Here is an 18,711-nt window from a genome sequence, read left to right as displayed (position 1 = left end):
CTATATCATATGCTTATTTTATTTCATCTTTTAGATTTGTTAACCACTAAATATAATACGATACTGTCTTTTACATTTTTATAGCCCCAACATTATTGTTTAGCTATAGACAGAGATTACCAATCAGAATGTTTTGACATAAAGAACAAAACTTTCAGTTTTCAGTGTAAATCTTTCAAACAGGTTACACAGAAAATGTCAAAAGCCAATCTCCTTGTCACCCTTTCAACCAGAATGTCACAAACATGATGTGTTAAACTGGAACAATATTGCTAAGCTTGATAAAAAAAAAACATCGTCCCTCATGTTAGGCAACCTAAAGTAACAAAACTGAAAAGGATTAAACCCTTTTTTCATTGCTTTCAGAGTTTCACCCCATAGAATTCAGACAAAAATGGGTTTTCTTCAAAGTAAATATTATATCTGTTGTATGCATTGTCTGAGAGTATTTAAACTGGCAAATTTGAAAGCTAAACCCGAACGCCATTAAACCATCCCTGCAATGTTAACATCGGTGAATATTTAATCTAACTGTTGCCTACGTCGATACGTTTTCACACTAAACAAGATTCTGGAAGCCTGAAGCTTAAGCAAAACATTGACTGCAGAACAAAGAAAAAAAGAACAGCCAATAAGTATCCAACCAAGTAATGTTTCTTACCATAGTGCAGAAATGAGAAAAAGAAACAAAAGGAAAGTGTTAAAACGGTGGTACCTTGTTTGGAGCAACATCCCTGACCCTGTGAAATATTGGATCTTGTATAGACGAACCTAAGGCAGCCTCAGCCTCCTGAAATAGTAGGAAAAACAAATGTAATCAAAGCAATGAAGAAACCATTTTAGAGCAATAAAAAATTTCTTACATAACATAATAAATATGGTTGAGTGCTACATTACTTACCGATATAATATACTCTTGGGTTTCATTTGCCCGTATAAAGCAATAGCAGTGAATCCAAGGAAGATCACCCTTCCAATATTTCTTTTGTATTATGCCCCTAAACGCATCTGATGACCAAAAAAACAATTAAAGGTTGGTTCTATAATTTTAAGCTTGTGAGGATAGAATTTAAGGGTTCCATGTTCCACTAGATAAATGATGAATAGTGCAGAGCATCTGTACCTAAAAACTGAAGAGCAGAAGCAGGTAGATTCATTATAACATGATCAACATGTTCCCAAGTCTTCACGCCAACAACCTTTGAGCCTCGTAATCTCTTATTCTTGTTTCCTTTTCCTTTTCCAGCAAGAGAAGTATCAGTGCTACAAAGGCTTCCATTTCCTGCAGAGACATATGGTTAAGACTGTAAATCCAGCATTTTTGGTCAGGAAAACAATAATTCGATAGGTAACAAAGCAATTTTTAAACTTCATAAATGCACCCTATATTAAGCATCACATATACACCTGAAATAGAATTAAGAGAATAGCATAGATTCACTAGTAGTAAGTCCTGTTTGTACCATCCTCACCTTCTTGACAATCATCTGAAGGTCTTTTCACTGCAACTACTGAAGCATCCACAGTCTTACCTGAGCCTTCTACACTCTCAAATTTACCCTCAGCACCATTCTGTAATTCTTTCACTTCAACTGCAAGGAACATATAAGATTTACTTGATGTGTGCACTAATATATTTTACCTACCAGAAGGTTGTACTCATAAAACATATTACCAGTTACTTTGCTGCATTTTGATTCTGATTCCTGATTGATAACCGTCTCCTTCTGCTGTTCACTTGATTTTAAGGGAGAGATATGGTTCAATTCTATCTCTTCGGGTACAGTCATCATTTGAGCAATGAATTTTCTTGCATCAGTATTGTAAGGACAGACATAATCATCAACCTTGTTAACTTCAGCATTAATCTTCAGATAACGAATGCTATCTGGATTTAGGTCATTTGCAAAGACTATGCATTCTTTCTGTGCTGCAGGAATGGCAAAAGGACCAATGCCAGCAAACATGTCACAAATAATTTGCCCTGCCTGAAATTGAGAAACCAACCTAGTGTGTTCATGTTCCAATCTCGAATTCCAGTACACCAAGCCATAATCAAGCTTGAAAGTCAATCGATACTGCTTCACTTCTGTAACCATATCATTCTCTCCTGCTAGAACTTCAAATTTGGGCACGCGGAACTCATTTGAGATTGTACCAACTTTATTAACAATAGTTTTGATTCTTGGATAATTTTTCTGCCAATATAAATATGAAAATTTAAATCATTACAAAAAAAAAAAAAGTAAAACACATTATAAGCACAGAAAATGTAGTATCAACTGTGCTTATGACTCATGACTAAAAGAGAGACGAAAACAACATTAGACACCAATAGTAAAAGAGACTCAAACTCTTGGTTGATAAAGTCCGTCTTCACATTGCAAAGAATGATGCCAATACCAAACAAATATTCTTCAATTAAAAAAGGGATAACTCTATCACTAGCAAACTACACAAAACCGTATAGAATATGTTGCTGTACTTTTTCAGTGGCACAAAAATAGAAAACGTTTGTAAAGATGTAAAGTCAGAAGAAGTGATGGAAACATACATCATATATAACTTTTGCTATAACATCCTTGAAGGGAAGTAACTCATCGTGGATATTCAGATGGGCAATGTGACCTGCACAAGTACAAGCAAGCAACACAAATGAGCTTCGCTATTCCACCTGCAGATAAAATTAAATAAAACAAAAGTAACATTGACGGTGGTACTAGCATAACAAAATAAAAATCTTAAAATGCTCAAATTGGCTGGCTGCAGTAAAAAAGTTTTGATTGCTAAGCTGAATATAAACAGAAGAGAAAAGGTTTCAATAAAGAATAACGTAAATACTTAACTATTGTTTCGAAAGATGAAGGCACCTCAACTCCAGCAGGCAGTATCTGCTTCAAGATATGATCTGCAAACCAAATAATCAAAGCAGAAACTAGAATAAACATCTTAATCAGGCAGAAACTGGAATGACATCTTAATGCATACAGAATATCAAACAGCCCACTTTCTAAAACAAACTTTACTGCAGAAAGATAATTCTAAAGCAGATACGCATGATGGATTGTCTTTGGTATCTTTCTTTATTAGCAAGGATTCCTCGCATGTGACAAGGGTCATGATCATAATTCCAAAAAACTGACAACAGATAATCTCGGTAAATAAAAAGCGTAGCCAATGACACTTTATAACATTCCAGATTCTAAATTTAACATTCTAGTTTCTAATCATAAAACCGTGCCTGGTTGAAATTTAAACATCTCCTGTTTTCTTCAAACGCTTCACTATACAACAAGGTAGAATGAAGAAACATTTATTTTTCTTTTCTATACCAGTAAGGCCAAGTCCAAAAGAAAATCAAGTTTATGACAGTAGAAACCGAATAAAAATTGATATCTCAGAAAATATAATCAATTAGCTTCACTAACCTGCACCCCAATATGAATATCCAAGGGTCAATGTATATGGAACTACATCAATTTCGCACAATCCTCTCAGCTCCTCAAGTTTGTCATTGGGGATATCAGATAAATCTGCCTCAAAAGCAAACAATATATACATAAATTTTGCAACCAATAATCATGTTATGCAAAACAAATAATCTACAAGAAAATTTTGTTAATGTCACCACATGTGATTTATCCATTTTAAAAGTTGACTAATCTACTTTATTTGATGAATTAACTTTGACTACAATTTAAGAATTAACAACGAGCAACCAGTCAAGCTCAACTATGATTGATACCATGAACTAAAATCAGCATTTTGGCTCTTTACTACAGTAATTACGAACTAAATAAACAATTACATAGACCCAACAATACCATGAAACCTCAAGAATGTCTACAGATGGAGCTCATATTCATTTTATTTTTATAAAAGAAACACTTGTTACATATGACCAATGAACCCTTAAACATCTTCATACTAATAAACATTATAGAAACTAAAATTTCAAAGCAGATTCATAAAGATATAATTACAAAACAGTTCAAAATCCCCTTACCAAAGTTTTGGACACTTTCAGACAATATCATGTAACGGTTCTTCTCACATGTTGGGTCTTCAGTAATAGGCTTAACACGAGGCTTATCGAGCAAGTAGCTGTAAATAAAATGGCAGAAAAATAAATTTATGGATTCTTCTAACAAATAATTACAGGAACTGTATATTAGGCAAAGAGGCGAACCCATTTAGTAATCGAGTGGCAGCTTTGCAAAGTTGGCGAGGTATTCGAAGTGCCCACAACTTCAAATTCAAATCAAATTTACTTTCGTCTAGCATTGTACGTAAGCTATTCAACAAAAATGGTTGTGAACTGAATCTGCAACAGAGGTGTATAACATTAAGTCGATGATGTTGTAGAGTCTAGCAGAGTCTCGGTGAAGAGCGAAAACAGGACGGAGAGCCCAGTCGGTCTTCTTCTCTAGAGAAATTGTGTCACTGGAGAAAGCAATCTTCTTCACCAGATGACCTCGGCGCCGGCGGTTGGTTGGGCAGAGAGGAAATTGCGTTGAAGTGGAGGAGGCGGCTAAGGTGGGAAGTCAGAATTATTGTATGGGCCCTTTTCTTGGGCTTTATTGGACCTAATTTGTTACCGGACCGGGCCGGACTGGACTGGACTCTTTTGTCTGGTATCCAAAAAAAAAGTGAAAATTACATTGTATACCTACTTTATTTTATTTATTTTCATTTTTACCTTTATTTTTCATATTCTTTAAAATATACTTACTTTTATAAATGATCTCTATTATACCCCTTAGATTAATATAAATCATGTGCTACACTTAAGTTTAGGACAGTGGTATATTAGGCAATCTACTCATAAAAATAGGTAAATTTTAATAAAATATAATATAAAGATATTTTTGATTAATTGATACAAAAAATAGGTATTCCTCAACTTACTAAAAAAAAACTGTCAAAAAACGAAAGAAAACAAATTATTGTATAATTTTAAAAATGTAATTAATATCTTATGCTGAAATATTAATACAATTTTTTCAAAACAATAAAAGAAAGATTGATATAATATTATTGGGATAATAGTGACTAAATTATTTATGTATTTTTATTTATTATAGTTGATTACTTGGGTACAAAATGAGTGACAATGGACTTAAGCAAAAGATTTTAATCCTCTAAGATCCTTAACGTGAAGTCTACCCTTAAATTTGACTAAATATAGGCTCAAAATTATATTTAATTATTTACATTAAAAAATTTATTTGTTTCATGTATTTTATATCAAATTATTTATTATTTGACTTTTTGTACATATATAGAAACATTATACTAAATTATTTATTATCTGTTTTTTTTTTTTTTTTGAGAAAATTTATATTCTGACTTTAATAGCTTCTTTGGTACGATTGGAGGAATAATGAATTAAAGAATGTGGAAAAAGGCTGTATTAGATTATTTTTGTTTAGTAAGGTGGAAAAGAACGAAACAGAAATATGGTTATGGATTGCAAAGTTCCAAAAAAAAATCCTTTGTTTTGTAGATAAAGAAATGACAACTTTTTTTTTTTAAAAAAAAATAATAATAATAATTAAGAAATATTATTATATATTTAAATAGTTAAGAAAATATTACTCATCTCTTTCTTTCTCATATAGCAAACAAGTAAAATGACGAGTTATTGGAATACCTATTGTCTGTTGTATTATTTTACTTAGTGTCTAATCTTAGAGTATTTAGCAATTACGTAGAAGATTAAATTGAACATAACTTAATCCAACAATAAATTGTTTAATCATTTTCACATTATAATCAGTTCAATCATGGTGCAAACTGCAAAACTAGTCTCTACTCTCTATCAATTCTGTTAAAACTAAATGTGGATTTGGACAGAAAGGATATGGCTTTATTAATACAACTTACCATCGTTGTCTATTTGTATAATTAGTATTAAATTTAAAGCACTACATGGTTGTCATTGTCGTATGTTAGCAAACTTGAGGCAATCTTTCTCCACCACCGATATCCATCCACCCTTCCATGACCTCCATTTCTCAATCTCAATCCAAAACAAGCATCCATAAGGACCATAACCAAAAGCAACGCAAGTGGAGAAAAATAAATTTATATAAAACAAATTTTGCTTCTACTTTTTGGAGCCGCAAACTCTTACTTGGCCCTTTACATTTCCTTACCTTATCTTTTAATCGAACCCCAAACAACTAAAACTAATATTAGAGTTATCTTAATGTGTTTTACTTGAACACTCATTTAGAGTCTTTATTATTTTAATGATATTAAATAATTTAATAAGACAATAATACCTCTTATTTGTATTAGAGTATTTGAGAAATTTAGGTGCCGTTTGGTAATACTTTTTTAATCAGTTTTTTATTTTTAAAATTGAAAAAGTTAAAATATTTTTCAAAAACATGTTCTATAAAACTGTTTTTACTTTTCAATTTTTTAATTGAGAATCAAAATTTTAAAAACAAAAAAAATCACTTTCAATATTTTTTTTAAACATTTTTTTTTTCTTAATCAATATCTTGGACTTCAATCATGACATAGACTCAAATCCCCCCACGGTCTTGGCGCTGAACCCAACCTTTGACTTAAACCCAAATCCGACCCCGAACCTAGACCCGACATAAATAAAATCAAACAATAAAAAAAAAAAATAAACTTTACAGAACACACTTGTGTTTTCTGTTTTTAAAATTGAAAAACAAAAGTGGTTACTGAAAGCATTTTTGTTTTTCAAAAACAAAATTTTTAAAAACAAAAATTTTACTTTCATTTTGTAATTAAAAAATTAGAAAACAAAAGTGTTCCCAAACGACACCTTACATTTTTATATTTTTTTTAAAACTTCATGTTTTTGTAAAAAGAAAAAAGAAAAAAAATTATAGATCAAATATTTATCATGGGTATTCTTGGGTAATATGGATATTGGATAGACCCTATTATATAATAAGAAATTTTGTCTTCCTTGCTTTGTTTTATCCTAAACGAAATCGGGCATCACATTAATAAACAAACAAATTATATTAAGTAAAAATAGTCAAAGAGAAAGTATAGCAATAACCAAGAATGTCTGAATTTCAATTTCTCGTTCTTTAAATTGAATAACTAGAAATTTTGTATGTACATGGATTGATCCTATTGTAAAGGAACTGAATTACATAATACTAGCTAGTAATAGTTTCTCAACCACCAAAAAGAAACTCATCTATATTACAGAGTAACAAAGATCCAATATATATATACATACAAACGTTATATGCTTCTCTGTTTTCTATGCCGGAAGAAATCTAATCTTTGATCCCAAAAGAAAGCTCATCTCCTACTCCTATTACCTCCCATGGAATCCCCAATGAGACAATATAGTCAGCTTTAGCTATAGGCTTAGAATTAAGGATTTAAGCTAATCTGATATGGAGTGATCGTGCCAGCAAAGTAGCATCGAAACGCAGCGTCCAAGGATGTAAAATCGGGTCTTCTGTTGCTTCACCATTAACAAACACCGCTTTCTCAGACCAGTTTTCCGGCTACTTTTCCGGCGAGTTCCCGATGAGGCTGAGCTCAAGTAGTAGGAAGATGTCATATTTGTAAGGTAGAGAATATTGGGTAGGTATGGGATTATGGAGTTGGAGAATGTGAACTGTGAATAAACAGAGCTAGTTTTGGTTGTGGGGGTTGTTTCTCTCTTATATAGACCAGGAAAGAATCAATGTCTTCCTTATCTCTGCTCAAAAACATGGGGACCCCACTTTTTTGGAATTGATATTTTACAATAGAATTATAGAAATCAACTTTTGCACGCAAATAAGGACCTTTTATTTAATACTAAACCTAACTCATTTATAGAATTTTCTCACTCCTATCTCAGCACAGAACCAGGGGAGAAGAATTTTGTTTTTAATTCCATTTTCAGATAAGAAAAAAAGAAATATCAAGTAGATGAAAAGAGTATAAATTTGGGCAGACTTCACATACTTCTATGCATATAAAATAAGTAATGATATATAAATTCTTAATTTACATACCTAAAGTATATATCATGATGTGTAATTAAATTTAATTATGAATTTTTTATTGAGGTGATTCAAACTACATCATGCCTACCAATCATGAATATTTTCAAATAAAGGCCACATCAATTTTAATTTTATATATAAATATCACATTATAATGTGAAGTTAAATGTATAAATAATAGTTAAGTCTATAATTAGTCATCTAAAATAAGTGTCACTTTGCGAATCTGTAAATATTTAAAGAGAAACGGTTTAAAAAGTGTAGTTGACTACAAAGGGAAAGAATTTTGCGGCTTTAAAATGATTTGTATAGGATTAGCACTAATATGATATGATAATATTGTTTAATTTCAGTCGACATAAAATATATTATTTATCCAAGAGGAAATTGACTTGTACTTTCCTTGCATTAAATATTCATGAATTAATACTTTAATAAGAGCAATGACGAGTATGCAATTTGATCTTTTTATATAACAACAAACCAAGCACGTGGGACGACTTAGGAAGTTTCCTTATGTTGCAATATATACATTTAAATACATAATAATAATAATAATAATAACGCTTCAGTCAATTTTAGCCATATGTATTATAATTGGTAATATTTTTTTAATTAATTTTTTATTTTTAAAATTAAAAAAAATTAAAATAATATTCTATAAAACTGATTTCACTTTTTAATTTTTTAATTAAGAATTAAAATTTTCAAAAAAAAATACTTTTAATATTTTTTTAAACAGTTTTTTTTAATCAATATTTTAAGTTTTAACTAGACCCAAACCTGATCCCGGCCTTAGCACCACACCTAGCCTCTAACCAGAATCGAATTCGAACCCGAATCTAAATCGATTTAAATAAAATTAAAAAATAAATATGAAAATAAACTTTACAAAATATTTTTTTATTTTTTATTTTTAAAAATAAAAAATAAAAAATAAAAATAGTTATAGAATGTATTTTTTATTTTTGAAAAATAAAAATTTAACTTGTATTTTTGTGATTAAAATATTACTTTCTTAATTTTTTTTAAAATGCACAACATTATCAAGTAAGCCTTCTCTGGTTTCCCTTTCATCGAAGGTGAATCTACCTGAATTGATATAAAAAATTTATTGTCGTCCAATGACCTATAAAGTATAAATGCCCACCTTGTTGTAACATGTAACTATTGGGATTCAGGAATTGACTATGTAATATTTTTTAATTTAGTAAAGAAAAATATTTATGAAAAGAAAGAGAAGGCTGGTGTGGTGGTATGGTGTGTAATAAAGTAGCAGTACAAAAAAAGAGTCAAAGATGGTCAAAAAGAGAGTGTGGGTTTTGTGGCCAATGATCCAAAACAGATGACGAGGACATTTGAGAGCAGAGGAATCCGTGTGGGGACACAACGTAGCCAAGTCCAGCCCCCTTCTATCCCATACCACGCATTTCCACGTGGCACCATTAAATATTTTACCCTTTTTGTCCTTATTTGCACACGTTTTCCTTTCCTTTATCCGTTAACACCTTTTCTATGCTGCTGGCGGCAAATTCTCAAATTTTCTTCTCGGGACAATATCAAAATATCGTAATGTTAACGTTAAGTCCGTTTGTTAGGCTTAACATACGATATTTTGTTGATAATACCGTAACAAGATGATTTATACATATCGGACAATTTAATGCCGACTTCTCTCGTGTCGTCTTGTCACTATCTCCTTAACAAAACGTTAAGCAAATAGTCGGCTAACAGAAAAGACCACCAAATCATCAATGACGTGGCAGATGGATTTGGAGTCTGAGTCTGTGTTTTCCCTTTTACGTGATACTGTTAATTCATTTGTATTAAATGAAATATACAAAAAAGTGTACTGCTACTATGAGCTTTTAGGTAGCTAATAGTTTAGACTCATCTACTAACTAATTGCTTTGATCCCATAAAACCAATAACATCTCTCTTGTAACATGTGAAAAGGATGGGAAGTAGTTTAATAAGCCAATATGCAATTAAAAGGTGATTCCCAAGAGAATAGCAAAGTAGATTTTAGCCGTAACTTACATATTTCAGTCTATACACAAACCAGTCGGAGAAGAATGAAGAAAACAGTGTTCTATGTTCTGAGGTGGTAATATTTGTCAAGAAGCTTCTCTGTGTACTCTCCGAATGTAAGCGGACCACTTGATGAAATCAACTGAGGAAGAAAGAGAGTATAAATACAGGAGAAAAAGTTTAAACACAAAAAAGCAAAACAATTGAATCCCAAAGCAAAAATTATATCTAGATTCTACATATGGATCCCTGCACAGGTATTGGTTTTGGTGCCAAAAAATTGCTCAAACACTACGTACCTCCTTATGAATATGCACTTCCTCAGGAAATTTTAGTTTTTCTTCCCTACAAAGAAAAGAAAAAAAAATAACGCTTTTGCATATGTGAAGAAGGAAAACTCGTCGGAGGTTTTATATAGAGACAGTATTTGCTTTTAGTATAATTAATCTTTATGAGAAAAGAATAGTGTAAAGTTAGCAAAACTTCAGAATTTGGACTAAAGTTACGCGTGATGTTGGTTTTTCACGAACTTTTCACACTTAACAATATGGATGATAATACCTTGATCTTTCTTTAATAAATTATTATTCACTAATAATTTTTTCTCGATCCATTCTATTAAAATATAGAGATTCTACATTTATCACTAAGGACAGACAATTTTCGGTCCAGTAGAATCACCTCCTCAAAAGAAAGTATTGGAAAATAACTTATCAGAGGCGTTAACCACAATAGAACTCCACTATTGCTGATATCAATTCAATACAAGCAATACTGCCGTATTAATTAGAAATGAATACTTACCAGTCAGGCTGCATAAATAATGCAAATGTTGACCGCTCAAGACGAGAAGCTTCTTGTCCTCTGGGTGCCTGCGATCAATTAGACAGTATCAGTTTCGTCCTATGTCATATAAGTACGTAAGACTTGATTAAGAAGAAAATCAGAAAGAAGTCTTGATAAAAATGGTGCTAGATAGTGATGTTAGAACCTTGGAGACATAAAAACTGTACTCTCAAAACACTATCATCAGATACAAAATGTGATCAAACCTTTATTTTTTAGGGGAATACCGATAAAAAGTTAAAATTAAAAGGTAAACAAATGTTACAAAAGAGGTGGAGGGTTTGTAACATCAAAAAAAAAGTTCATTATATATCCTAAGGACATGCTAAACCAATTCAAAATGTGATCAAACATTAAAACATTATTAGTTGTTAAAATCATGACGCTTCTATGATTAAACTAAAATGATATAATTATTTTTTTCAAGAACATAATCTGATATGCAACTCAAGTGTATTTAATATACTGCCAAGTAGGGAGAACCTTGATACTTTGAGGGGCATCGCTAATTGTAACATTATAAAAAGAGGATAAAGAATAGAAAACATCTGCTGCTTCTTTCTTGGATTGATATGTTAACATCGTACATGAGCACATATTATTGGGAAAGATTAAGTACCCGAACGCAGTGGGGTGTTGCACAAAGATAACCACTTGAAAGTATTTCGGCGGTTTCACCAATTTGGTATGCTATTTCGTCTTCTCCATAGACAACCTAGCAAACATGGAAGGAAGAAGGAGACAATTATTTTTTGTGAAGCAAAATTATAATTATGCAAAGAAAAAATAAGGAAAACTTCCTTATTAGATGGCTGAGTGAGAAATGATTAAAAAACACAAATCAACTTGGGAGAAGATCTATACAAAAGTTCTAACTCTTACTCATAAGCTTCAACTATCTAATAGTGTATTCCACACAATTCAAGAAGTTTGCAATACATAAGATACCATGCAGATAATGTTTGCATGATTAATTATAATTTTGTTCCTAACTTCTTAATCAGAGAGAGTATTATGGATATGAAAGTTCATAGGTTCAAGTTTTTCATTGTGAGAAATTAAGACACGGATAGTGTACTTTGACAATTTGATCAGTTCTTGTTCTAACATAAAGACCAGCAGCACTATCAGGGCAAGGTACTTCGACCGCATCCCTCATAAACATACCACAGGCCAGACCTACATATGAAATTGGTAATTGTGTGAGAAAGAGGTGTGAGGTATGAATCAAAACTTAGATTAACAACGAGAACAAGTGATCACCTGTCAGTGAACCATGGTCTGTATGCCACCCACACCAAGATGACATGGAGATGTTATCGTTACTGAAAGCATAGTTGCTAGTTAAACAAAATTATCCTGAAGCCTAAAAAGTAAAGCTGAAACTTCTTCTCTTTTTCACCATAACCTCCAAATTGGAGAGAGATTTAATAAAAAAATTAAATAGTTTCTTTCACTCAAATTATTAATTCTTCCAACAGTCTCACATTACAATAGTCCCCTTAAAACATCGACAGCTGAAAATACGACTTTTGTCACATTCCAATGATTCCATAAATAAAATAATAGAATTGAGATGTGGCCCTCTCATGGGTGGTTTATTTTCTCCCAAAAATTACTGACCTCCCCAGATTTTCTTTCTGAATTTATGTTACATTTCAATTCACGTCACAATTCCATTCAATTTATGGACATAATAAAAGACAAACATTCCAGCAGTTGAAAATCTTAGAAGAGGAAACTTACAATTACAAAACAAAAAAAATCAAGAAGTGATATGCACCGAACCCCTTGGAACAACTATTAGATGCAAATACTACTAACAGTAGCAGAATTGTGTATTTTGAGAAGGGAGCAATTTGTCTTTAAAAATGAGTTCAAAAACAGAAATTACACTAATAACTAACAATTCATTTTTCTGCTACATACAAGGACACGAATTCTTCCAAAGTCTCCTATCTTTATACAATATCCGAAACAGTATATATTACATTTACATTCTTGATTAAAGTTTCAATGAGAATCTCCCTCAGTGTCGCAATGGCATATTTCTGCACTGCATTTTAGTAGGTTTCCAAAAATTTAGTAAGAGCCAGATTTTACTGGCTCACTTGCGCTTAGACCAGAATCTATCAGTAAATCAATGACATGGTGGAATCAAAACTTGTTTCTCCCATGCAACATATGACATTATAAATTTATTCTAGAGATCAATTTTTAAGATTCATAGTTCATTAGGAATTGCAGTTTAACAGATGCAATTTCAAAGCCACATTAAATATATAAAATTATGCATTTAGAACATGCCTTCGTCAGAATTTTCACTTCCACCAAAATATGCAATAAAAACGTACCAAGGTTTAGAAAAATCCTAAGATGGTTGTGACACAAGAACTGGGTCATATGAAATTTCAGAACATCCCAGCAAGTGTTTAAAAAAACTAAAAAGCTGATATATAATAACAAGTTAACTGGAACTTTCAGCCGAGGGATGTATATATGTAAAATTATTTTATATACAATTTCAAATGAAAGAACAGAATCACCTTTGTTCTGTTGGAAAATAATAAAGTAGACGTCCTTTAGGACACCGAGAACGACGAAGAATTTTTTCAAGGCCTTCATCCTCGTCCATTTTCATCACTCTGGATACTAATTGAGAAAGAGCACATAAAAAGTTTGTAACTGTTAGAGCAACGAAATGACAAGGTTGCCAGGAAATTTGTTTATTTACAAAAGGCTAGTGTCTTCCACTTGCTTTTACGGTATAGGTACATTTATTTCTTTTTATCATACATGAAAACATGATGATATGAAGGCGGGCTCAGATATATTTTTTCAAAGTGAAATGAAAGTCTTTTGTGGATGTCAAGGTTCCCGCTATTGACTTTCCTAGGAGATCTTTTGATAGAATTTCTTAGATTAGAAATCTGCTATCAAGTATTCGAATACCCTGAATGAAATCCCTCAAAGAATTGTCTTTTATTTATGAATAATGATCAAATTACACCTAGCTTTCGAGAGGCTAGTCTCTCCCAAGTACACAAACTTTCGAGAGGGTTGTTCTCTCCAAAAGACTTCTCTTAATACTTAATTCCCTCCCTAGAATGAATTCTAATCTCTTATATATATACATAATAAACCTGCCACATCAGCAGCTCTAATTAAACCCAAGTGACCAATACAAAAAGACAATTCAACCCTTAAAACAATTTAATAAAACTCAACTAAAGACATAAGTGTGGCCTTTAGGCCCCTCTTTTTCTATGGTAAACAAATCTGACCAGGGGCTTATCATCTTCACATATGATTAATTCTATGCTTGCGTAGGGAAATGGTACATATTGACACCCTTGATTTATGTGACGAAAAACATATACCCTATGAGAACTTACCATAGTGGTCGCAGTGATGAGCCAACATAAGTCCGACATCATGCATCATCTGGCCAAGAGCTTTAAAGGCTACACGTAGATTTAGTATATTTATCATGAAAATAAGATTCTAAATGCATTATAAGATACAACATCAATTATTATCGCTTATCAATTTAGTGTGCTGAAATCAAAACCAAAGGAACGTATTTGGTACATGAACAATCCATACTTGAGATACTAATGAATAATGATAATGAAACAATTAGCATATAGAAGGGAGGAACATTACATTCAGACCAGAATGCAGTAAATAGACATATATATTATAGACATTCTTCTGTTTGGGAACTTAATTATCGCATGAAAGTATGACGCAGTAGTAAATCAAGACTGACTTAATATATTCAGTGATAAGAACATTGCTTGCAAGACTCCTCTGTACACATACTCTCTATCTCTTTAAAATATTGTATTCCTTTTTTCTTTTCTCCCAAAGGATTGCAGATGATAAGTCCAAAACAAAAGTTCACACTGAGGGATCCTGAAGGAAGATTCTCATGATGAATCAGAAAAGTCTACAATCATTTTGTCATGAAAACATACCTATTTCAAGTTCCGGCAAAGCAGCATCTGGCCATATATTTGATCCACAGTATGATGGGTATCTGTAACATCACACCTTAATAAGGAAAATCAATAAGTGCTAAAAATGGCATAATCACAAACACCAACAAAATATCTGCAAAATCAACTTTCCTATTTGTTATCATAGACATTGATGTCTTATATATACATACAAACTGGATTGCAGTACTGCAAAAAAAAAAATCTAGATTCCTCACCTTTCAATTAGATATGCATCTGTTGTTGGTGTGTCCAAGATCGGATTAGCATAGAAAGAGCCTTTAAGCATATCTGAAATTTAAAATTGTAATCAATTAATCCATCAGGTTGAAGCATTTGGATTGGAATTCCTAAAGGGAAGACAAAATTATTAAACCTTGTTAGAATGTTTAGCATCCACACTTTTGCTATCAGAACTTGACAAAATTAAAATACACACGCAACCACAATTACATTCATTACCAAGTATTACCACAATCACATTACTATCGAGTATTCTCATCATTATCATGTTTAAATTCTATCATTTGTCTTGAAAATAAAAATTCTACAAAGCCTAGGAGGTTTTGCCTCAAAGCACTGCTAGGATAAATTTTATTCCCTTTCCATTTTGAAAGAAAATGGCAAATTTACCAAGCTTCCCAGATTCAAGCTTCTCTTTCCCATGACTCCATCCGAAATTGTACCTACGAACGATTGACAGAGAAAAAATAACAGAAGTCATGCCTGTTTGCATTATAATTCAAATTAAGTATAATAAATTTGCAATTCTTAATTCAAGTTACACAGTTCAATTCAACAAGACTTCTAAATACAGCAAAAAAACTGAGTTACTGCGGAAAACAATAATATATCTAACAATAACTTTTAAGGATATCCGAAGCTCTAAATAGCTACAAAACATCTGAAAATAATGAATTGTTATTGAACCATTTCAGAACAAAGAAAACAAAAGTGAAAGTTGAATCCAGACAAGCAAGGAAGAAAAAGACTACTAAAATGGTGTACAGCACTAGATTTTCAAATGAGTAAGCTAGTCCATGTCAAGCGAGATCTTGAAACCACTACAGTCTTACCTACTATGAGGATCTTCAAGTTCCATTTTCACTTCTTTAGGCAGGTTGGCTAAGCTAATAAGAGGAAAAGGAAGGACCCACAGTGATATTTATTTAGTTATGTTTCCCAGAGTTATATATCTCAGTGCCCAAATAGAATGAAAGTCGAATTCAGAATCATACCGAGGAGAAAGAAGTAGAAGATTTCGCCTCAATGTAGAATACCCTGGAACCTACAGGATCACTCGTGTAATTAAAAAAAAAAAAGTTACCGATAGGCAGCAGAAGAGAATTTACAAATCGAACATTTTCTTTTAAGTACATGAGTATCAGAAAACAAGAATCAAACATCCATTAGTCACAAAAAAGATGCTTCAACATATGGCAGTACTGCAAAAATGAATGTATGTGTATCTATTATCTACACTCCTTTAACCGAAAAGAAAGATAACATCGACAATGTCATGCTATAACAATATCATTTCAACCACGAACATATTCTACGACAGCTTAAGAATCAATTCTCAGAAAAGAAAAAAAAAAACTGAACATATTCGCTGAGAATTAAATGGCACGAAAGATCAAATAGTGTTTGTTTACGAAATTGTTAAGATCATTGAAAACCAATAACACAAACAAATGTCATATTAAGCGAAAGAGAAAATCATCGCATACATCTGTTACGGACAAAATTCCTAGCCCGCTTGGCCCGAACCCTTCCTCGATCTTCTCTGACAAATCCATACTCTTATCCTGATTTAACCAAAAAGTCATAATAATAAAGAAGCAGGTGCGAACGTAATGAACACAACATATATAAGATCAAACTCAACATAACTTAATTAATTTTCCTCATTTATATGTTTTTCTCGGGAACCAAACATAGAAGAAAGAAAAGAAAACAAATTACCTGGAGGTCAGAGTATGAAATGGTAACGGTTCTGGTAGTAGCAGGGATTGAGGTTTGAGAAGGAGAAGCCATATTCCGACGCGTAACGAGGCGGGAGAGAGTGAAAGAGCGGTGGAGTTGTGACGTTGACCAAGAAGAAGTTGCGGGGAAGGAAAGGAGTTTCGGAGTTTTGGTTTTGGAAGTTTTGGCTTGGTATAGAAGAGAGGAGAATAGGCTTCCAGGCTCCACGTGTGAACTTCCCGGGCAGAGTTAAGACTTGGCCTCACAGAGGTGCCAAATACAAAGTGGAGGGAACTCTTCTCCAAATTCAGCCTTTCTTTCTTATGACAACACTTTTTGGCCAATAAAACAAAAAACACATTAATATATAATAAAATTTAAAATGAGGGCTGTAATATGATTTGAGTGTAATTAAAAATAATTATATAAATTTTACATATTTATCTATTTATATAATTTGAAGATAATTCTCTAATTTTTATGTTCTCATAAAAGATCTAATTAAAAAAATAAGAAAATTATCCGTATATTATTTTTTAATTTTTTTTTTTAAATTTAGAGTTTGAGTTTGGATTTGAATTTATATGAAGAATCCCGTAAAAATACATATAAAAAAAAAAATTGTTTTAAAATGTAAAAATAAAAAAAATTAAAAAAAATATATATTTTAAATATTAAATACTACCAAATATTATTTGTCTACCATCTCATATCCAAACAATTAATTCGTATTCAATCTCGGCCACTCCTAATTCATATATGGAACTATTTAGTTACAAACGCACCCTTAATTTTATTTCCTTATTCAACTTCGTAAATCTCGGGCATACATAATATTATCGTCACCACTCCCTAGTCCCTAGTACAACCAGATAGTTCATCTCGACCGTCTATTCGTTCGTTACTAGGCTTTAATGGGATCAAAAGAAATCCCACTTTTTCTCTAATCAATCTTTATTTTGGTTTTGAATATTACCATTTATAAACTTTTATTTTTGTAGAGAAAGAAACAAAGGTTTTAATACCATATACTGAAATTTTATTTTTTTTACTGTGGAACGAAATTTTTTTCAAAAATATTATATTTTTTACAAAAAATATTATGTAAGTTTTACATTGTGTACTGTGTTAAGTTTTCACAGTTATTTTTTTAGTTGTACTTTTATTGTTTTAATGGTTTCATTTTGTTGTTTTACGGTTATTTTATAAAAAGACAGTATTTTTATAAAAAAAATCCATCTTACAGTAAAATTGTAAACTTTTGTGAAAATTCAGAGAAACAAATATATTCAAAACAAGTGAAATACAAACAGAAAGATGTATCTCGCCAATTTCCGATTGATCATGTGGAAGGCCTCTCTTTCCTGGGCCTGTGAAGCCCAAACAAAACATGGGCCTTTGAAACCCAAACAAACAAATATATTTTAGCTTTTTGGATATTTTCATACCCAAAAAAAAGTGAAAAAATATAAAAATACCGTTAAATAGAAATTATAAAATTTTAAATATTTTTACAGTTTCTATTTACAAACAGACTAATTATGTTTCATATTTTTTTTTGTGTTGCAATTTTGTTATTTATACTTGTTTTGATATTATCCTTTTGTTATTTTCTTATTGTTTTCATGATATTTTTATAGAATATCATAAAATTGTAATTAAAAAATAAAAACGGTAGAATTGAAAAAAAAAATTGTAAAATTATATATGAAAAATAATTATATGACTGTAAAATTACTAATTTTACCAAAAGAAATATTTTGTAAATATTTTTCTTTTGGTTAGTGTTTCACTCTTCAGCTGGTAATAATGACAATGCAACTTGTTTTGTTCCTTAATTATTTAGGAATTTTGAGACTTTTACT

At 31.5% G+C, this 18,711-nt stretch overlaps 3 protein-coding genes across 4 annotated transcripts; all 3 read right to left on the bottom strand.

Moving 5' to 3' along the window:
• Positions 1-116: 116 nt before the first annotated feature.
• Positions 117-4,565, bottom strand: LOC115707168 (tRNA (guanine(37)-N1)-methyltransferase 2). The gene is made up of 11 exons (XM_061108254.1): positions 4,190-4,565; positions 4,007-4,104; positions 3,429-3,533; positions 2,848-2,908; positions 2,555-2,630; positions 1,676-2,198; positions 1,473-1,592; positions 1,124-1,282; positions 902-1,008; positions 716-790; positions 117-602 (listed from the first exon to the last, which is right to left on the bottom strand). The coding sequence occupies exons 1-11, from the start codon at positions 4,282-4,284 to the stop codon at positions 555-557; spliced, it is 1,467 nt and encodes a 488-aa protein (XP_060964237.1). The 5' UTR covers positions 4,285-4,565; the 3' UTR covers positions 117-554.
• Positions 4,566-7,061: 2,496 nt separating this feature from the next.
• On the bottom strand, positions 7,062-7,570 carry LOC115704777 (small polypeptide DEVIL 10). The gene has a single exon (XM_030631982.2). It carries the CDS (start codon positions 7,568-7,570, stop codon positions 7,391-7,393), a length of 180 nt encoding a protein of 59 aa, XP_030487842.2. The 3' UTR covers positions 7,062-7,390.
• LOC115707362 (uncharacterized) lies at positions 7,062-17,186 on the bottom strand. 2 transcript variants are annotated; one of them, XM_030635296.2, is made up of 15 exons: positions 16,847-17,186; positions 16,612-16,689; positions 16,120-16,169; positions 15,958-16,011; positions 15,515-15,567; positions 15,100-15,172; positions 14,861-14,922; positions 14,276-14,344; positions 13,427-13,532; positions 12,144-12,205; positions 11,959-12,059; positions 11,500-11,595; positions 10,839-10,906; positions 10,334-10,379; positions 7,062-10,176 (listed from the first exon to the last, which is right to left on the bottom strand). In XM_030635296.2, exons 1-15 carry the CDS (start codon positions 16,916-16,918, stop codon positions 10,096-10,098), a joined length of 1,071 nt encoding a protein of 356 aa, XP_030491156.2. In that variant the 5' UTR covers positions 16,919-17,186; the 3' UTR covers positions 7,062-10,095. The 2 variants fall into 2 exon arrangements, with proteins under 2 accessions (XP_030491156.2, XP_030491157.2); XM_030635297.2 differs by having other exon boundaries at positions 14,276-14,335; positions 16,847-17,184.
• Between the last annotated feature and the right edge of the window lie 1,525 nt (positions 17,187-18,711).

The sequence above is a fragment of the Cannabis sativa genome, chromosome 1, assembly GCF_029168945.1.
Source record: "Cannabis sativa cultivar Pink pepper isolate KNU-18-1 chromosome 1, ASM2916894v1, whole genome shotgun sequence".
Lineage (NCBI taxonomy): Eukaryota > Viridiplantae > Streptophyta > Magnoliopsida > Rosales > Cannabaceae > Cannabis > Cannabis sativa.
The sequence above is the reverse complement of the archived record's forward strand: the minus strand, read 5'-3'. Positions and strand labels throughout refer to the sequence as shown.